This window comes from Vipera berus, assembly GCF_964194415.1.
Source record: "Vipera berus genome assembly, chromosome: 3".
Lineage (NCBI taxonomy): Eukaryota > Metazoa > Chordata > Lepidosauria > Squamata > Viperidae > Vipera > Vipera berus.
In genome coordinates, this window is record NC_138204.1 from 54,190,104 (window position 1) to 54,211,298 (window position 21,195).

The 21,195-nt window shown below is 42.8% G+C and overlaps 1 protein-coding gene across 2 annotated transcripts in view; it reads left to right on the forward strand.

Moving 5' to 3' along the window:
• STRIP1 (striatin interacting protein 1) overlaps nucleotides 1-21,087 on the forward strand; it is a 28,437-nt gene extending 7,350 nt beyond the window's left edge. For both annotated transcript variants that reach the window (XM_081325653.1, XM_081325654.1), the window contains exons 7-21: nucleotides 288-394; nucleotides 6,190-6,317; nucleotides 7,480-7,662; nucleotides 9,130-9,347; nucleotides 10,418-10,483; nucleotides 10,923-10,986; nucleotides 11,159-11,230; nucleotides 11,832-11,906; nucleotides 12,192-12,289; nucleotides 12,939-13,065; nucleotides 13,165-13,265; nucleotides 13,811-13,877; nucleotides 14,011-14,115; nucleotides 14,236-14,440; nucleotides 17,174-21,087. In XM_081325653.1, coding sequence (XP_081181779.1) covers nucleotides 288-394; nucleotides 6,190-6,317; nucleotides 7,480-7,662; nucleotides 9,130-9,347; nucleotides 10,418-10,483; nucleotides 10,923-10,986; nucleotides 11,159-11,230; nucleotides 11,832-11,906; nucleotides 12,192-12,289; nucleotides 12,939-13,065; nucleotides 13,165-13,265; nucleotides 13,811-13,877; nucleotides 14,011-14,115; nucleotides 14,236-14,440; nucleotides 17,174-17,421 — 1,864 coding nt within the window. In that variant the 3' untranslated portion in view covers nucleotides 17,422-21,087. The remainder of the gene's footprint in view (nucleotides 1-287; nucleotides 395-6,189; nucleotides 6,318-7,479; nucleotides 7,663-9,129; nucleotides 9,348-10,417; nucleotides 10,484-10,922; nucleotides 10,987-11,158; nucleotides 11,231-11,831; nucleotides 11,907-12,191; nucleotides 12,290-12,938; nucleotides 13,066-13,164; nucleotides 13,266-13,810; nucleotides 13,878-14,010; nucleotides 14,116-14,235; nucleotides 14,441-17,173) is intronic.
• The last annotated feature ends 108 nt before the right edge of the window (nucleotides 21,088-21,195 follow it).

Sequence of the window (21,195 nt, forward strand, 5' to 3'; positions counted from 1 at the left end):
GGTTTGCATAGGAACCTTTTCTGTAAAGAGTGTATTTTTCTTAGAAAAGCATAGGTTGCTAAGCAACAGCAGTCCTGAAAATAATGACATGACCAAAAATAAAATGTTTAGCTATTATTACCCTCAAATTTGTTATTCCAAATGTAACATCTTTTTGCCTCGGTATTATCCATGGAAACATTATAAGGGATGGCTCATTTACTTATTGTTTTGTAAAGTAGCTTTCAGTGAAGCAAACAATGGTGTCAGGAATTTCTCCTTCTAACCTGTTCACTCTTTGATTGCAGGGTGCTTCTGAACATTATGTACCTTATTCTGGAGACTGTCCGTCAGGACTGTGAAGGAGATAAGCCTGAATGGAAGATAATGAGACAGACCTTCAGAGCTGAGCTAGGTATGTCTTCTTGTTCATGATTCAGAAGTAAGTAGCATTTGCTCAAAAAGATAAGATTATTTTGCTGTAAGAAAAAAAACATGCTAATATGAGAAATAACTTTTTTTTTCTTTTGTGCTAATCGGTGCTGCCAGATAGTCAGAGTCAGTATCCTCCTACTGTTAATACAAGAGGTCTTTATTCCTAAGATCTCAGCAGAAGATTGCTACTAATACATCTCTCCTTTTCCATTGCCCTTCACAGTCACTATCGTTGTTGCCTACCCTGCTTGTCTCAGCCCCACCCCAACTCCACCCACCAGGCATTCTTCTCATTTGGACTGTGTACAGAGAAAAAGCCATTGACATCCATTATTACCTCAAAGCTTCTCTCCCTCCTCCTCCTCCCTGATGGGATTTCAGGAGAGTGAAGTGATGTACAAAATTTGGTAGTTTTCAAGAGGAAAGTCCCAGGAAATTTTGACACCCCCCCCCCCTTCAGACATCATTGAAGCTTCAATACTAAGGCTACTATACGACTAGTATATCCAGAACACCTTTAAAGAGGCACAAACACCTGCCCAATATACAGTGTAGTCTTCCATATGCTTTCTCACAGATCAGTGTTATTGAGTTAGGGGAGATTTACTACAGGTAAGCATGTTTAATCTGCAACAGAACCTGGGCTTTAACCTTCTTGAACAATTACCGTATATACTTGAGTATAAGCCGACTCGAGTATAAGCCGAGACCCCCAATTTCACCCCCAAAAACTGGAAAAAGTTATTGACTCGAGTATAAGCCGATCCGCCGTTCTGCAAGCCTCTGCCGCCAGCAGAGGCTCGATCCGCCATTTTGCAAGCCTGAATACACAGGAATACCCTGTGTGGCCGCGGCTCGTCGGCAGGTCTCCGTTCCTCCTGCCGACCTTTGGAGAGGTTTGGGCGCCTCCCCAAACCTCCCCAAACCTCGGCAGGTCTCCGTTCCTCCTGCCGACCTTTGGGGAGGTTTGGGCGCCTCCCCAAACCTCCCCAAACCTCGGCAGGTCTCCGTTCCTCCTGCCGACCTTTGGGGAGGTTTGGGCGCCTCCCCAAACCTCCCCAAACCTCGGCAGGTCTCCGTTCCTCCTGCCGACCTTTGGGGAGGTTTGGGCGCCTCCCCAAACCTCGGCAGGTCTCCGTTCCTCCTGCCGACCTTTGGGGAGGTTTGGGCGCCTCCCCAAACCTCTGCAGGTCTCCGTTCCTCCGCGCAGACCTGCCGACCTTTGGGGAGGTTTGGGCGCCTCCCCAAACCTCGGCAGGTCTCCGTTCCTCCTGCCGACCTTTGGGGAGGTTTGGGCGCCTCCCCAAACCTCCCCAAACCTCGGCAGGTCTCCGTTCCTCCTGCCGACCTTTGGGGAGGTTTGGGCGCCTCCCCAAACCTCGGCAGGTCTCCGTTCCTCCTGCCGACCTTTGGGGAGGTTTGGGCGCCTCCCCAAACCTCCCCAAACCTCGGCAGGTCTCCGTTCCTCCTGCCGAACTTTGGGGAGGTATGGGCGCCTCCCCAAACCTCCCCAAACCTCGGCAGGTCTCCGTTCCTCCTGCCGACCTTTGGGGAGGTTTGGGCGCCTCCCCAAACCTCCCCAAACCTCGGCAGGTCTCCGTTCCTCCTGCCGACCTTTGGGGAGGTTTGGGCGCCTCCCCAAACCTCCCCAAACCTCGGCAGGTCTCCGTTCCTCCGCGCAGACCTGCCGACCTTTGGGGAGGTTTGGGCGCCTCCCCAAACCTCCCCAAACCTCGGCAGGTCTCCGTTCCTCCTGCCGACCTTTGGGGAGGTTTGGGCGCCTCCCCAAACCTCCCCAAACCTCGGCAGGTCTCCGTTCCTCCTGCCGACCTTTGGGGAGGTTTGGGCGCCTCCCCAAACCTCGGCAGGTCTCCGTTCCTCCTGCCGACCTTTGGGGAGGTTTGGGCGCCTCCCCAAACCTCCCCAAACCTCGGCAGGTCTCCGTTCCTCCTGCCGACCTTTGGGGAGGTTTGGGCGCCTCCCCAAACCTCGGCAGGTCTCCGTTCCTCCGCGCAGACCTGCCGACCTTTGGGGAGGTTTGGGCGCCTCCCCAAACCTCCCCAAACCTCGGCAGGTCTCCGTTCTTCCTGCCGACCTTTGGGGAGGTTTGGGCGCCTCCCCAAACCTCGGCAGGTCTCCGTTCCTCCTGCCGACCTTTGGGGAGGTTTGGGCGCCTCCCCAAACCTCCCCAAACCTCGGCAGGTCTCCGTTCCTCCTGCCGACCTTTGGGGAGGTTTGGGCGCCTCCCCAAACCTCGGCAGGTCTCCGTTCCTCCGCGCAGACCTGCCGACCTTTGGGGAGGTTTGGGCGCCTCCCCAAACCTCCCCAAACCTCGGCAGGTCTCCGTTCTTCCTGCCGACCTTTGGGGAGGTTTGGGCGCCTCCCCAAACCTCGGCAGGTCTCCGTTCCTCCTGCCGACCTTTGGGGAGGTTTGGGCGCCTCCCCAAACCTCCCCAAACCTCGGCAGGTCTCCGTTCTTCCTGCCGACCTTTGGGGAGGTTTGGGCGCCTCCCCAAACCTCGGCAGGTCTCCGTTCCTCCGCACAGACCTGCCGACCTTTGGGGAGGTTTGGGCGCCTCCCCAAACCTCGGCAGGTCTCCGTTCCTCCGCGCAGACCTGCCGACCTTTGGGGAGGTTTGGGCGCCTCCCCAAACCTCCCCAAACCTCGGCAGGTCTCCGTTCCTGTTTGGGGAGGTTTGGGCGCCTCCCCAAACCTCCCCAAACCTCGGCAGGTCTCCGTTCCTCCGCGCAGACCTGCCGACGTTTGGGGAGGTTTGGGGAGGCGCCCAAACCTCCCCAAAGGTCGGCAGGAAGAACGGAGACCTGCCGAGGTTTGGGGAGGTTTGGGGAGGCGCCCAAACCTCCCCAAAGGTCGGCAGGTCTGCGCGGAGGAACGGAGACCTGCCGAGGTTTGGGGAGGTTTGGGGAGGCGCCCAAACCTCCCCAAACAGGAACGGAGACCTGCCGAGGTTTGGGGAGGTTTGGGGAGGCGCCCAAACCTCCCCAAACGTCGGCAGGTCTGCGCGGAGGAACGGAGACCTGCCGAGGTTTGGGGAGGTTTGGGGAGGCGCCCAAACCTCCCCAAACGTCGGCAGGTCTGCGCGGAGGAACGGAGACCTGCCGAGGTTTGGGGAGGTTTGGGGAGGCGCCCAAACCTCCCCAAACAGGAACGGAGACCTGCCGAGGTTTGGGGAGGCGCCCAAACCTCCCCAAAGGTCGGCAGGTCTGCACGGAGGAACGGAGACCTGCCGAGGTTTGGGGAGGTTTGGGGAGGCGCCCAAACCTCCCCAAACAGGAACGGAGACCTGCCGAGGTTTGGGGACGTTTGGGGAGGCGCCCAAACCTCCCCAAAGGTCGGCAGGTCTGCGCGGAGGAACGGAGACCTGCCGAGGTTTGGGGAGGTTTGGGGAGGCGCCCAAACCTCCCCAAACAGGAACGGAGACCTGCCGAGGTTTGGGGAGGTTTGGGGAGGCGCCCAAACCTCCCCAAAGGTCGGCAGGTCTGCGCGGAGGAACGGAGACCTGCCGAGGTTTGGGGAGGTTTGGGGAGGCGCCCAAACCTCCCCAAACAGGAACGGAGACCTGCCGAGGTTTGGGGAGGTTTGGGGAGGCGCCCAAACCTCCCCAAAGGTCGGCAGGTCTGCGCGGAGGAACGGAGACCTGCCGAGGTTTGGGGAGGTTTGGGGAGGCGCCCAAACCTCCCCAAACAGGAACGGAGACCTGCCGAGGTTTGGGGACGTTTGGGGAGGCGCCCAAACCTCCCCAAACGTCGGCAGGTCTGCGCGGAGGAACGGAGACCTGCCGAGGTTTGGGGAGGTTTGGGGAGGCGCCCAAACCTCCCCAAACAGGAACGGAGACCTGCCGAGGTTTGGGGACGTTTGGGGAGGCGCCCAAACCTCCCCAAAGGTCGGCAGGTCTGCGCGGAGGAACGGAGACCTGCCGAGGTTTGGGGAGGCGCCCAAACCTCCCCAAACAGGAACGGAGACCTGCCGAGGTTTGGGGAGGTTTGGGGAGGCGCCCAAACCTCCCCAAACGTCGGCAGGTCTGCGCGGAGGAACGGAGACCTGCCGAGGTTTGGGGAGGTTTGGGGAGGCGCCCAAACCTCCCCAAACAGGAACGGAGACCTGCCGAGGTTTGGGGAGGTTTGGGGAGGCGCCCAAACCTCCCCAAAGGTCGGCAGGAAGAACGGAGACCTGCCGAGGTTTGGGGAGGTTTGGGGAGGCGCCCAAACCTCCCCAAACAGGAACGGAGACCTGCCGAGGTTTGGGGAGGCGCCCAAACCTCCCCAAACGTCGGCAGGTCTGCGCGGAGGAACGGAGACCTGCCGAGGTTTGGGGAGGCGCCCAAACCTCCCCAAAGGTCGGCAGGAGGAACGGAGACCTGCCGAGGTTTGGGGAGGTTTGGGGAGGCGCCCAAACCTCCCCAAAGGTCGGCAGGAGGAACGGAGACCTGCCGAGGTTTGGGGAGGTTTGGGGAGGCGCCCAAACCTCCCCAAAGGTCGGCAGGAGGAACGGAGACCTGCCGAGGTTTGGGGAGGTTTGGGGAGGCGCCCAAACCTCCCCAAACGTCGGCAGGTCTGCGCGGAGGAACGGAGACCTGCCGAGGTTTGGGGAGGCGCCCAAACCTCCCCAAACGTCGGCAAGTCTCCGTTCCTCCGCGCCCTGCCTGCCTGCTTCTTTCCGCTGCGGAAAGAAGCAGGCAGGCAAGGCGCGGAGTTTGGGGAGGTGCGCGCGCACCTCCCCAAACCTCCCCAAACTTCGGCAGGTCTCGGACGGCGGTGGCTTGGGAGAGGTGCGGGCGATCCCGGAAGCACCAAAGCCTCGGCCGCGCACAAGTCCTCGGTAAGTTTTTTTGTTGACTGGAGTATAAGCCGAAGTGGAATTTTTCAGCCCAAAAAGTGGGCTGAAAAATTCGGCTTATACTCAAGTATATACGGTAGCTAAGGAAATTTAGCTAAACACCATAGCTTATTTCTCATATCAAGCTAAACCATTGCTAACTCTCAATTATTTATTTAATTAATAAATTTAACTGTTATTTGTTGAATAAACTATAGCTAGCGGATAACATAATGCACTGAACCAGAATCAAAACATTATAGCTTTGCACAATGTGTAAAGCCAATCCATATGGCTTTTTAAAAAATCTGGCTTGCTTTTAATCCTAATTTTCTTACAGGGAGCTGAGGTCCAGATTTGCATATGTAGCACAGAAACATCTAATTCTGAGTTTTGATGTTAGCATCTATCTTCTAGCTTCCTGTGGAGCATTATTTCACACATTTGAGATCAGAGTGAAGAAAGCAGATAAGGAGACACGTTTTTCCATGAGGCCTTGATTCATTCCAGTCCCCAGAATTATTGTGTCTGCTGTAGTGGGCAAGATGGGGAAAATAGTATAGTGATGATGCAAGTCCCACTCTTTTCTATATGCAAAACCACCTCCCACATATAGCTGCTGCTGCTGCATGCGCTCATAAATCAAGAATAAGGGTAGCAAGAATAAGGATAGCAGGATGAACCCTAATGCATGAAGAATGATTATATTAATTACATTATTGGAGTTAAATGAATGCCATCATTGTAAATAAGAATTTATTATTTAACTGGACTAAACTGTGTTCAAGAACACAGAATGAGCAGAAATTACTATGAAAAATGTGGCAAATCAACTGGAAGCTTCATTGGGCTGATAGTAGAAAATGATGTTCAAATACGTAATGGAAAAATTCAAGGGTTTCATGTAACATGTTTGTTACCAACACATTGCTTTTCAGGGGCCCCTCTATATAACAACGAGCCATTTTCTGTGATGCTTTTTGGCATGGTGACCAAATTCTGCAGTGGCCATGCTCCACACTTTCCTATGAAGAAAGTTTTGCTGCTGCTCTGGAAGACTGTCCTGGTAAGAGACTCCTGTTTTCAAATATGTGATGCTTGTAACAGGTTGCTTCTAATATACAGAATCTAAACTGGATTGGTTTGTTGTTGTTTATTGTTTATATAAAGGAATTTGGCCACCCAACTCTCAAAAATGTGACTCTTAAATGGCATGCAATAATAAAAACAAAATTACTATGTCCCCAATGACAAAAACAACCAATTTGTTAATAGCTGTAGAATGGTGATTGGTACAATGCTAAACTGATGGCAATATTGTACTTTAAAGTTAAGGAACATACTTAGGTCTGAAGTTCTAGTCCCCACCATGAGCACAAAACTAGCAGTCACTTTCAACTGTAGAAAGGATGCAAGGGCAAACCATTTCTGGAAAACATTGCCAAAGAAATTGCAGGGACTTGTTCAGGCAGTCTCTGAGAATCTTAACATATTTGAATGGAAGAAAAAAAATACTCACCTTCCTTCTTAGCTCTCCACAGCCACCATGCTGGCACCTCTGATTTCTTGGCAATTTGCAGTTCAGCTGTCTGCTGGAAAATGCTATCACACTGTTGCAAAAAACTTACCCATGTAATAGTTTTTATTTTCCAAGCACTAATATATTTTTTGACAGACTGCTGGAGAGCTCTTTTCCATATTGTAGTTAAGCTGTTAAGGGCAGAGGGAAAGCCTCATTCCTTCATTATTGCTAAATATTTTATTTCAGTTGCTGCCTTTCCAGGAACTCTGCTCATTAACAGACAGGAAGCATACACTGTAATCTAAATCCTTGGGTGGGAGGTTCTTCCCATACAAGATTCTTTAAAAGTTAAATGGAAAGGGGATTGTGAAGCAGATTGAGAATTAGCTACAGCTCTTTAGACAGAGAAGTTGGTTGTTCTGGAACCAATTCTGAAAAGATCAGCCATTCCATTATTTCAATTTTTTAATGTCTTCATATTTAAGAACACATAGTTATTTCTAAAATTGTCTAGAAAACCAGAACACTGGGGACAAATTAATTTTTAAGTGAATTACTACAATACATAACTGAACAAGAGTACACGTCATAAAAGTATTTTAGAATTACACAAAAAATACACAGGTGTTGACACTTCACTAGCTGACTGGCATCTGAGGAGTAAATTACAAGATCACAAGTTCAGTATGTTTACTATCCTTTATAGTGTACCCTTGGAGGATTTGAGGAGCTTCAGGATATGAAAGCAGAGAAACGAGAGATGCTGGGTCTTCCCCCACTTCCTGAGGATAGCATAAAAGTGATCCGCAACATGAGAGCTGCATCACCTCCAGCATCGGCTTCAGATCTGATTGAGCAGCAGCAGAAACGGGGTCGACGGGAACACAAGGTGAATTTTAGAACTGTAGGATTTAGTAACTTCTGGGGGAGGTATGGTGAACTGAAAGACTTCTGGGGGAGGTCTGGCAAGCTTTTGTAGAGCCACCAACCACAGCAAAGACCAAGAAGCTCCCTCTGGATAAGGAGAGGATGGGAGATCATCCACTTATGCTCCAGATTCTCATGAGGAGACCACAGGATAGTGGTTTTGTGCCTAGAGATGTCAGGATCAGTCATCTTTCTCATAGCTGCAGTAGAACCTTTTAGACAACACTGAAATCTGACTATCTTAATAGATAATCTCTGAAATTATCTGTTAACTATCTTAAAGCTGTTAGAGTTCTTCAGAATAACAGGATTGAAGTCTTCATCATGTGAGTTGTATCTTCCACTCTGAATAAAAGAAATATTAATTACAAACTTAAGAACTGAGAGAATTTGAAATAAATAGCAAAAAACTAAATATTTTTTTAATCAAATTAAGAAAGTTATACATGGACTGAGAGTCCATACAAATTTGGAATATTGATTTTTACTATAAGATTTTAGAATTAAATATAAAAAATAAACAGCTACTTAAGGGAAACTGACTTATTTGGCTCTCTTGGCAATTGCATGTCATCACAAAACATAGTGATGATTTTAGAAACTGGATATTAGAGGGGATTAAAAATTGAAGTAGGAAACACACACACAAGGCTTATGTCAATTAATAATGGGACTTACAAAATGATACAAAACATAACATCAAAAGCATTAAAGGAGATTTTTGAAGAATGGAGCCAGAGATTAGTAACTACAGTTATCCACACTGTCAGTAATAATGTCTGCTTACATTACAAAAGATGAGATATGACAGATGTAGAACAAATTTTATCTTAGCAAACTACAAAAAGTACAGAATGTGGAATTACAAATGACAGACCAAGAAAAGAATTTGGAAATGGGATAAAGAAGACTTGAAAAGAAACCAAGTCCTACAACAGTATTTGATTGAATTAAAGATTAAGACTGTTAGAGTAAAAGAAAGGAATATAAAGTTGGTTTATTTGATCAAGGTTAAAAATAAGACTTTTTTTAAAAAAAATGTCTTGACAATCTTTTATATGGGTTTTTTGCTGACACTGGGATTGAAAATTTGATGTTTTATGGATTATAGATAAGGGACTTGATATGGGATAAATATCTGTTTAACCTTACAGGAGATGAAGAGTTATTAAATTTATTTACACTTGTGATGAAGGACGGAAGTCACTTCTTTATGTATTTCTTTATTTTTTTTTCCTTTTTTCCTGCACTTTTTATTCTTTCTATCTCTTCTTCTCTAATTTAGTTTATATTAATTTTTATTGTTGTAATTATAATTCTTAATAAAATTATATTTAAAAAGAACCAGGGAGTTCAGCAGTAGAAACAAATAGCGTCGAGGCACAGAAGGTAAGCTAACCAGCCTCTCATTGAATGTTTCTTCTTCCAGGCTCTTATTAAACAGGATAATCTAGATGCGTTCAATGAGCGGGATCCTTACAAAGCTGATGATTCCCGAGAAGATGAAGAGGAGAACGATGAAGACAATAGTCTTGAGGGGGAGACATTTCCTCTTGAAAGAGATGAAGTGATGCCTCCTCCTGTGCAGCACCCTCCAACTGACCGACTAACATGTCCAAAAGGTTTGCCTTGGGCACCCAAAGTCAGGTCAGTGCCTAGCCAGGATCGTTGAAGTGAAGAAAAACCTTTTTAAGTTTAAAGGATCAGCTTCCGGTGCTTTAGATGATGAGAATAAGCTGTGTGTTACAGTTCCAGTCTTTGTAGTCGGTGATTTGGGGGATGCTTGAATTGTGCAGTACTTTATTCATTTCTTATTGTACTCCCAGAGGACTTGATTAGCATAATCTAGATCAGCGTTTCCCAACCTTAGGAACTTGAAGATGCGTGGACTTCAACTCCCAGAATTCCCCAGCCAGCTATGGGGAATTCTGGGAGTTGAAGTCCACGCATCTTCAAGTTCCTAAGGTTGGGAAACGCTGATCTAGATGCACAGCTACATGGCAAACAAAACATACCAGCAATTTTATAGATTTTAGGAGTATGAAAGATTGCTACTGTATATAGGATCTCTCAATCACAATCTTCAGTCAAGAAAAGAAATGGCACCAAAGGCTGTATAAAGATACTTGAAAGTACTGTAAACAACAGAGCTATTGCGGGTATATGCTGTGTCTGTTACATTAAAGGGATGGGTAATTATAGTAAGAAGGATATATGTGTTATGTACAATTGCTCTTGGATATAGAGTTTTTTATTTTTATTTTATTTTAATTCCATTTATATCCCGCCCTTCTCCGAAGACTCAGGGCGGCTTACAAGCTTAGCAGTAGCCTTCATTCTATGTATATGCCTGCTTATTAGGGCTTTCACACACACCCCAGTGGCATTATTACAAAGTCAGCTTAATTGCCCCCAACAATCTGGGTCCTCAGAGTTGGAAATATCATGTCTAAAGCCAGCAGTGGCTAGTCCCCCACAATGGATTCCTGCTCAGACAAGTCTCTAAAGCAGCAGTCCCCAACCTTTTGGGCACCAGGGACCGGTTCCACATAGAGAGGTTTTTCCCCAGGCCAGAGGGGGCATGGTTTCGTATACTGCCTGCATTCCGCAGATGGGGCTTCGCTTGTTTGCATGGACCGGTGCCAGTCCTGGGACTGGGGGTTGGGGACCCCTGCTCTAAAGTTTGACTGAATGTTGATTTGGTTTCTTTTCTGTAGGGAAAAAGATATTGAGATGTTTCTGGAATCTAGTCGAAGCAAATTTATTGGCTATACCTTGGGGAGGTGAGTTAAAGCAGCTTCATTTGTATATTGGCCATTAAACTAATTGTTTTTACTGGGGCTGGAAGAGTGTGACTGGCCCACAGTTGTGCACCTAGCCTTGTGCCTAAAGCGGGACTAGATCCCATAGTCTCCTGGTTTCTAGGCTTGTGTTTTTAACAGGTGCGTCCAACTGGCTCTCATAATTCTGTTAAGAGAGGTTTAAATACATTAATAAAATATGATTGTGTGTGTGTTTGTGTAGCCCCTTTATAGTTTCTTTCCATTTTATTTAGGTCTGAAATGTATCAGAATGTTTTTTTTTCTTACACAATGTACTGGATTGAACGCATGTCTTTCTGCAGAGCCATTGATTTTAAGACTCCTATTTGCAAAGTTACCAAAATAACCTTTTTTTTTACATTATCAGCTGATTTTTTTCAAATTTTCTTTTTCTCTTTAGCGACACCAATACCGTAGTGGGATTGCCAAGACCAATTCATGAGAGCATCAAAACTTTAAAATTGGTGAGTTTCCCATTGCCCATGTTTTTCATTTTGAGCTTTAGGCAACATCTCACAGAGAACCGATTTTCAGTTTTATCTCATATGCTGCTGTTGCTGCTTTCTGAGACAATGTTTGGCAGTTCAGTCAATTCAGGCTTGTGAAGTAAATTTCCTGTGTCTTGTTACTTTGTAGCACAAGTATACATCTATTGCAGAAATTCAAATTCAAATGGAAGAGGAATATCTGCGTTCTCCCTTGTCAGGGGTAAGTGTCCTGGGAAGAATGCCTAGTATTGAAGAAAGGCATCTGTATGGGGGGGAAAAAAAGAATGATGGGGAAGAAAATATATCTGTTGTAGAATTGGACTTGTCATTGACTCTTTTGTCTGCAGATGCTTTCTGTGACCTAGGCCCTTCATTTTTTATGTGTTTTATCATTTTTTATGTGTTTTATCATTTATTCCTCCTCCCCCTTGCATTCATGCAAGATAAGAGCCGTGGTGGCACAGTGATTAGAATGCAGTGTTGCAGGCTAATTCTGCTGACTGCTAGCAATTCGATCCTCACCGGCTCAAAGTTGATTCAGTCTTTCTTCCTTCCAAGGTCAGTAAAATGAGAACCCAGATTGTTGGGGGTCTGACTCTGTAAAATACTTAAGAGAGGGCTGTAAAACACTGTGAAGCGGTATATAAGTCTAAGTGCTATTGCTAAGATGCTGCTCTGTTGTTGTCTGCCTTGGAGAACACTTTTGGGGTAAAGTGATGCTTTTGCCTTTGTTCTGATATAAAATGAAATGTTCAAAATATGCTGGTTGACTTTGAATTACGAGGGAACAGCATGTTGTAATCATCTGCTTGTGTTAACAGGGAGAAGAGGAGGTTGAGCAAGTTCCAGCTGAAATCTTATACCAGGGTCTTCTTCCTAGCCTGCCTCAGTACATGGTGAGTTGAAGTCTGGATGCATATTCTCTTTTAAAGAGTTTCTATCTCTGTTTCTTAATTACGTTGCACTCTCTCCCCATCATTTTCATGTGGCAGAAATTAGCTCCTTCCTTTAGCGTTGTATAGATTCCTGTCTTGAGAAAACATATCTTTGTGATACTTTTCTTTTTATATTTTCTGAAGCTTCTGATTAATTTCCTGCCATCATTGGTATCTAGGAACTCCCTTCTTAACCCATGTATACTTCAGAAAGTCTTTGCTACAACATTTAACTATGATTTTTAGATTGCCTTGCTGAAGATTCTGCTTGCTGCAGCACCCACCTCCAAAGCCAAAACTGATTCCATCAACATCCTTGCTGATGTTTTGCCAGAGGAGATGCCGTAAGTCTTAGTCCAAAGCCAGAAGCATGCAGTGCATATAATGGATGAACATAGAAGATCCCAAACAGATAGCCATGTGATTATTTCTGATTTAGAGTTTTACTGAATTAGAATTTTGGTGTCATTTCATGTGTAAGTTCAAAATGGCTTGCCAAGTTAGTCAGCATTACATAGTAATACTATAGTTAGTAGTATTACATTGCTATCCAAAAAAAAAGAACCAGATTTTAGAAAGATTCAAAGGACGGAAGTGAACATATTAAATAAAACTAAAAGCTGAGTTAAAGAGGAAGCATGTTTGAAGCTAAAAATAGAGACACCAAGTGTTCCTTCCTTGAATGGGAGTTCTGGTATTGTCTTACAATCTGACCAACTATGTTCGGAAAGTGGTAAGGTATATAGCAGATTTCTATTGTGAAATGCATTGGGCTGGTAGAATCATAGACTGGTTTTTCATTTAACCTATTGTCAAAAAAAAGGCTTTGCAGTACCTAGAAACAAATAATAGCTGAACCATAATTTAAAATAAAGTCTGCCTATGATATATGTACTATTACATTTAACAAAGTCTGCCTATGATATATGTTCTATTACATTTAATAAGTACAATTACATTTAACATAGTTAATCCTGCTGCTCTGGTTTCCAGAACAACTGTGTTACAAAGTATGAAGCTGGGCGTTGATGTGAATAGGCATAAAGAGATAATTGTAAAAGCTATTTCTGCTGTTCTGCTGCTGCTGCTCAAGCATTTTAAACTGAATCATGTATATCAAGTAAGTATGTACTGGTGTGAACTAGTATCACTGGAAATGGGATGAGGTAGTGGAAGGATTTGTTTCCCTAACATACTCTGTACTATTTTTCTTCGCTAGTTTGAATACATGGCTCAACATCTAGTGTTTGCCAACTGCATTCCACTTATATTGAAATTCTTCAATCAGAACATTATGTCATACATCACAGCAAAGAATAGGTAGGTGGGAATGATGAGCACTGCATATTTAAAAGGAGTATGTGCATGGTACTAAATATATAGCCCTTAAAATAATAGGTCATCCACCAGGTTTTTGCTTTCAGGTAGGAACATAGAGTAGAGACTCCTGTGGAAAGATGGGTGGCAAATAAATAAAATAAATAAATAAAAAATATGCCATTGAGAAAGACCTCCTGAAGAAATGTCAGTAGTAAATAGCTTAGAGATGAACTATGATTGAGAGAGAAATGGAAATTAACATTATTAATCTCCACAAATACTCTTCATAATTGTCCAGAAGTTATGAATGATGCCTACTTTCCCAATCCTGTACAGAAGGAATTATTTCTGCTTTCCAATAAGAACTGCAGAGTATTCTAGCAGATATTACCATGTACAAAGCCAATTTAATATCAGTAGAACGTCTTATACTAATGTTCTTTAACCATAAAATTGATATTTTTCTTTACTTTGTTGCACACCGGTTGATATGTTCTGATTCTGCAAGCATTGGATCAATTCACTCCGGCATTCTTATGTTTCAGCATTTCTGTTTTGGATTATCCATATTGTGTGGTACATGAACTACCAGAATTGACTGCAGAAAGTTTGGTAAGCAAAACTGCCTATAATTTTACTTCAATAGTCACATGCCAAAATCAGGGACAGAAATACCATTACCATTGCTGGCTCTTGCTAAGTCTTCTGTTTTGGTAATACTACTGATTTTTGCTTTCCCTTACAGGAAGCTGGAGACAATAATCAGTTTTGCTGGCGAAACCTGTTTTCTTGCATTAATCTTCTTAGGATACTAAATAAGTTAACCAAGTGGAAACACTCTAGAACCATGGTGAGCTGGAATATTTCCATATGTTTATATATCACTATACAGATTTTATGTGTGTGATGTTCTGGACACAGAGGCAACAATGTAACCTTAGGTAACTGATCTGCTACTTTAACTTTCCAGATGCTGGTAGTTTTCAAGTCTGCTCCCATTCTAAAGAGAGCCCTGAAAGTGAAGCAAGCCATGATGCAACTCTATGTATTGAAACTTCTCAAAGTGCAGACAAAGTACCTGGGACGTCAGTGGAGGAAAAGCAACATGAAAACTATGTCTGCAATCTACCAAAAAGTGCGACATAGGCTGAATGATGACTGGGCTTATGGCAATGGTATATATCTTGTTTCGGTCTCCTCTCATTTCCTCTACCCTCCCAGCCTCACTGTAAACCTTTTAGGAATGCTGATTTGTTGGTAGCAGTCCATGTCCCTCCTTTAGAAGACTTCTCTTCTAAATGAGGTGTAATGATATATTGTTTTCTGAATGGTCATAGCTTGCTAAGACAAAGTATAGCTTTGTCAATAACTTTATGTTCAGATCATCACAGCTTTGGGTGAGGTGCTATTAATGAAAATCAATTTTGCAGTTAAGTTAGTTGTGAAGAGCAAAATTTAAAAGCCCATGTAGGTCATATTACAGTTGGTTGCCAGGGAGCCAGATGTTTAGTTTGGATTTGGCACATTTACCCACCTATCAAGTCTTTCCCAAGGACCTGGGATAGATAAATATTATCATTTGATGGTATTGCAAGTCATGTCAAGTAATTTTTATTAATCCCTATGGTGTTCTAGTGGTGCTACAGATGTTTTGGGATTGCATTCAATTATTGGTACTATCTTTGCTTTCTTTTGCCACTGTTATTTTACTTGTATTTTGCAGGGTTTTGTATTTTTTGTATTTTGTATTTTGCCATTTTCTCCAGTTCTTTCTTTTCAATTCTGCTCTCTCTAGATACTTCCATGTTCATTAACCAGACTTTTTTTGTCTTTATTAACAACTGTTAAATCTGAGGTGTTATGTGGCAGGTGCTTGTCTGTTTGAATTTTTAAGTCCCAGAGCACTTTAGCATTTTCATTTGCTATTACTTTGTCTATTGTCTAGTGGTCTCACCAGTTGTTGCTTGAAGATATCCCATTGCACTACAGTTGCTACTTTGTCATGCCATTGTTTGTAGTCGGTCTGTGTGATCTTCTTGCAGCAGCAATTATTATTGAAAAATGGTGGCATGCTACATATGAGATGTCATAAATAAGGAAATGTGCATTTTATCCCTAGTAGTAACATTTCTTGAGTATCTTTAGTGTTGGAAGTCTTTTAAATAAATAATATTGGGAGTCTGTATGATAGCATTTTGGAACTCTTCTATCAATAATATTTAGTTGTGATGAGCAAGAAACTGTAATGAAAGAACCTCTTTATAGGTAATGATCAATTTATAACCACAGTTGGGACTGGAATTTCCATCTAAAATTATTACCATCATAAATTGAGTTAGACCCAATTTTACAACAATTTTTACGGCGGTCATTAAGCAGTCACTACAGTGGTTAAGCAAATCACATGGTCATTAAATGAATCATGTCATTAAGTGAATCCAGCTTCCCTAATGGACATTTTTGCCAAAAATTGGCAAAAGTTGCAAAGGTGATCACAGGAAGCTGCAACCAGTCATAAATGCAAAGCAATTGCCACGCACCAAATTGTGATCACATCATTGTGGGAGTGATGCAATGGTCATAAGTGCAAATACAGGTCATAAGCCGCTTTTTCTGAGGTTGTTGTAACTGTGAACTCTTGTTAAATGGTTGTAAGTCGAGAGCTACATGTATTTAGGCTATGAGTCTGTGTTGTAAATACTGTTGATGCTGTTGACTGGTTTGCAGGACTGAAAGTATCTAACGCTTCTTAAATGTAATTCTTCATGGAAATGGACAAAAAGCTGGAGCTTCAAATTCAGAAACATAGACCACTACAACTAGGTTAACTAGTAGAGGAACTGGGACAAAGTGCTATTCTAAAGGATCATATTCTGGGAGAGCTCTATTTTCACTATGCAGCATATTGGCGATAGATATACCTCTTCCCCATAGAGTAGTATTTAATTACAGGGAGCCACATAGTACACACTGTAAAAAAATGAACATGATTAAAGTTGTAATTTATCATTCCACAATACTCATAGTCTTCAACTTAAAACCATTCATTTAGCGACCATACAAAGTTACAGTGGCATTGAAAAAAGTGACTTATGACTCGTTTTCACACTTAGACAATTGCAGCATTCCCATAGTCACATGATCAAAATATGGGCGTTTGGCAACTGGCATGTATTTATGACAGATGCACTGTCCCATGGTCATATGATCATCATATGTAACCTTCCCAGCTGACTTCTGACAAAGTCAGTGGGGTGGGGAGGTCGAATTCACTTAGCAACTGCAGTTATTCACTTAACTGGCAAAAAGGTCATAAAATGGGGTGCAGCTGCCTTAACTGTCTTGCTTAGCAATGGAAATTCGGTGCTTAATTTTGTTCATAAGTCAAGGACTACCTGTACGGAATGAAAAGATTCAGCTCTGAGAAAACCTGTCTTTTACAAATTATTTTGAGAGAAATCCTACAGTACTCATGTCAATCTTTTTCAGTTACATTGGTGTTTGAAAGTTAGTGTGCTTATTCCTGGTCTTTTTTCAGTTGAAGATCCAGAAGAAGAAAGGAATAATTGCAGGAGCTTTCATTCCAGTTTTTCTGGACTTTTCCTCTTCGATCACTCACATAAGCCACCTTTGACAGGCTTGTAACCCACTGCTGCATCACAGCTGAGCTGTTTAGGGACAATTTGAGTTTTATGTGATTTGTGACACTCTTATTCATTGAATGCCTGAGTTTTCTTGATGAGCTAGCTCAGGGGTAGGCAACCTCGGCTCTTTTATGACTCATGGACTTCAACTCCCAGAATTCCTGAGTCAGCCTACCCTTGAGCTAGCTGAACATTTCTAAAGTGGCAGCGTAGCTGTTTTCAGTGAACCGCATTCATTGATTGTCTGCCTCATGACCTCCACAGATCTGGATGCACGTCCGTGGGACTTCCAAGCTGAAGAGTGTGCTCTGCGGGCCAGTATAGAACGCTTCAACTCTCGACGCTATGACCGGGCACATAGCAACCCTGATTTTCTACCTGTTGACAACTGTTTGCAAAGTGTGTTGGGCCAGCGGGTGGAACTGCCTGAAGATTTCCAAATGAATTATGACTTGTGGCTAGAAAGGGAAGTTTTTTCTAGACCGATCTGCTGGGAGGAGTTATTGCAATGATGATTTATTTAAGGAAAACCTTTCACGACACAGAGCTAATAATACGTGTGCCCAAAGATAATGTTCCTGATCTTCAGTCGACCAGGCATAGAGGAGATAAAATTGTTTTGTGACTTATAACCAGCAGTTTTTTCCTTTTTCCTCCAGGTGGCAGCATGTAACCGACAATGGCTTTCCTACATCTTTGGGGCTGCTTTGGTTATTGATTGCTAAATAAGTATAGAGTAACAGCACAGCTTGATCTGGGCCTCTTGTGGCAAAATATCAGTATCAGTGCCAATACTGTGGTTCACTAGTCATGGCCAACTATTCTGTTCCAAAATTAAAATGGCAGCTTTTTTAGATATGTCCACTATCCTTGTCCCAGAATGGCAAAGTAACATGATTTTCTTACTAGTTTCTAAAGAGGAAAAAGTGAATTCCTAGTTGTGCAAATGGGAAGAGAAGAAAGCTATCTAGTGCATAAGGATACAAGTCTGATTAACAGGAATAGAAACTGGAAATAAGATGTGTATATAGTAGTGCCACAAAATTCTCAGCTTCTGGGACAAAGTTGGGTGTGAAAGTCTATAGTGTGTAAGCACTATTCCAGGTTTATCTCAGTTTTGAAAGAAGGGGGAAAAAGCAGGAAAAGCAAAAAAAAACTATTTTGAACATGGATGTTTTCCCAACGTGTGCCTCAGATTGAATCAAACTTTAGATGAGTCACACTCAGCGTTACTAAGATTGATAAATACTACTGAATATTAATATCTATTTTGTTCGGTTTTGAGAGAGAAAGAAAAAATATTGCTTTTATGTTTCCTAAACATCTTTTTTCCTGTTGTAATTGTCTGAAATCTGAAATATTTTCAAATGAGTTTTCAGCACGGGTGCAGATGCCGATGCCTTCCTCAGTTTGGCTACGCATGATATGTTCATTCTCAGTTTCCTCAACCTAATCCTGAAGAGCCAGACAGCTCTGCCCTTTGTGGATGCTCCACTTCAATCTAATTCTAGCAAAGAGAAGTAGGTGTGTTATTTTCATTGCTGTATTATATGGTGCAGGTTCTGAGTCCCTGCTAGATATATTGGGAATCAGATGGAAGAAAAGGCATTACTCAAAGAAGGTGTTAATTTGGGTAGATGACACCTGTTTCCTAGGAGATAATATTTCCCGTGCTAATAGACTAAGCAGCGACAGCTTCAGTTGGATTTAGTTACATTTGTGAGTGTGGTTATATTTATGAACAGGAACAAGCAAAATACTGCTCTGTATGGCATGTTGGTTTTCTAGATTGTTTTGTAACCTGGTAATGAGCTTGGATTGCAATCCTAAAATGATTTACTTGGAAATAAGGCCCAACAAAATTAATATGACTTCCAAATAAATATGTTTAGGACTGGAGTTGCATTAAAAGGCTACTACAAAACCAGAGGTGCTTTCCAGTTATCCTGGTTTACATATACCCAAACTTTCCTGTATGGTTTACTGAGGTGTGATTGAAATTGTAGAATGTCGTAGAAAGAATAATAGGAACCAAAGGATATTTTATCTATTTAAGAGTAAGAATTAAGTTTAGCAAATATTTAGGATACTTCAAACAAAATCAGGCAGGAAGCTAATGTAAGGGTTGTGCTATAACAGTAGCTGGAGATTTCTAACTTTTTTTCAATGAAGAAAGTATCCTTTTGCTTACCTCAACATTCTGAATAGTATAATGGTGATATACAATTACATGAAAAAAGCAACAAACATTAAAACAGCAAAATACCTCTTATGATCAGTGCTTGCTTATATTATAGGCTTATTAATATTGCCTGGATTTTTCTACACAATGAAAGCTGTGGGCTGGATCAAGTGGGTATAACCCTCGAATAGAGGAACAAATTAATGTAGGCATTGTTATTTCAAATGTTACGCCTTTTTGCTGCCGCACTGAAATCTTCAGAACATCAATAGGAAATCCTTCCATAGCCATCTGATGAAAAGTATAAATGTGGTGATAACCATTTTCTTGTATCTGCATTTGCAAAGAGCTGCTACTCGTAAAGGTCATGCTTGTCTCTGGCAGTTCTCCAGTTGAGATGGCAAATAAATGTGCTTGGTAGAGCCAGAGCTCTTATCTCTTTCCTAAGTCATCGTAAGAAGGATGGACCTGCCATGTAGTCTGTTAGCATGAAATAGGATATTCTTCCCTGCTTAGTTGTAGAAGGCAATAGTTTGCTATGCATCTGAGGTGGGCTAAAATTGATTTCCCTATGTTTCTTGCCAGTTAGTAATCTAGCTTCTACACATTCTTCTTTCTCTGCCTCTGGGGTAATATTCCCCCATGGTGTCTTCATTTATGCCTAAAATCCTACAGGTTTTGCCAGAAAGAGATCTGTGTCATTTCTTGCGTTGCCTTGATGGCCATTGGTTTCATGAAGTTAGGAAGTGAAATGAACATTTGGTAGGTTGTTCCATCTTGACAGTTCATGCTGTTGACTTCGCCTGATTTTCGCCTAATTACATTTTTTTACAGGTAGGTAGAGTTGGGGTGAGGGATTGTTTATTTTTCCAGTGTGTAATGTAAATAGATGGAAGTTAAATGCATATTTTAATACAGTTTCAATTGTGCTTGGTTCAAACATTTTGCTACAGAAAGTTTGGGAAACGGAACAGTTCTTTGATATTCTAATGTATTTGGTTAAACTGTAAAAAGTAGTTTTGTCTCATTTGTGATGATGATGATAGTTTAAATTCTTGATGATACTCAAGCAGATAATACTTTAAATTCTTTCAGTCTTGAACTTAGGGGTTGTTTTTGTCTGTTTCATTTTTCAGTACTTATTTATTGTTGACTAATCCTCATAGTTAATGGGGCCAATTGGAAAATAAGCAAGTTGTAGCCTTGATAACTAATAGAGTGGGGTGAAGTGGGAGATAATCTGTTTTGAGGTTTTGAGAAATCTGATTGATATGGTACCAAACCAGAAGTGGTTGTGGGATCTCTGCATTAACCTCAGTAGATCATAACTGTTGATAATTTTGAAAGAGGTTTTTCATCCAAGTAAAGAAGGAATTGTGCATTTCAATTTATTTTTTTCTTTTCCATCTTTCTGTTAAAAGCTGAATATGCTTAATAAATCACAATACATTTTGAGGGAATCTCTTACCTGAAATGGTGGATTAATACTCACAAGGATAGTTGTTCTAATAGTACAGAAGTCTCTCTGGATGACTTACATTGTTTAGAAAATGTGTTTTAACAACCTGTATTACATTTGCACCCAAAGTTTTGTTTTTACTTGAAACAAGGGTTCTCTTCATAACTATAAGGACAAACACTTCATGTTGGAAGTGAGTCAGTTTTACTGAGCAAGATGTATTGGTAGCTTTCTATAAAAAGCCAGATGTGATAATCTGGATAAAATTCAGAAAAGGCCACTTCAAATGGTTCACATTTCATACATGTTCTTTATTTCTTCAGATTCTTGGTAGTGATGACTTTTTGACACACAAATAAGTTTATCTTATTATAATTGGAATTCAGGATGTAATTTTGGCCTGAGAATGCTGGTCTGTCAGACAAAAGAAAAAAACTCTTATGGTAAAAATTTATCTAGTCCCACTAACTGCAATCTTTCCTTAACTTATCCAGAGATTCACAATCTGAAGCCCTGACTTTGCAGGTAGCTTAAGAGCTAATTGGGATGCGGTGGCTCAGTGGGTTAGGACGCTGAGCTTGTCGATCAGAAGATAGGCAGTTTGGCGGGTCGAATCCCGAGTGCCGCGTAACAGAGTGAGCGCCT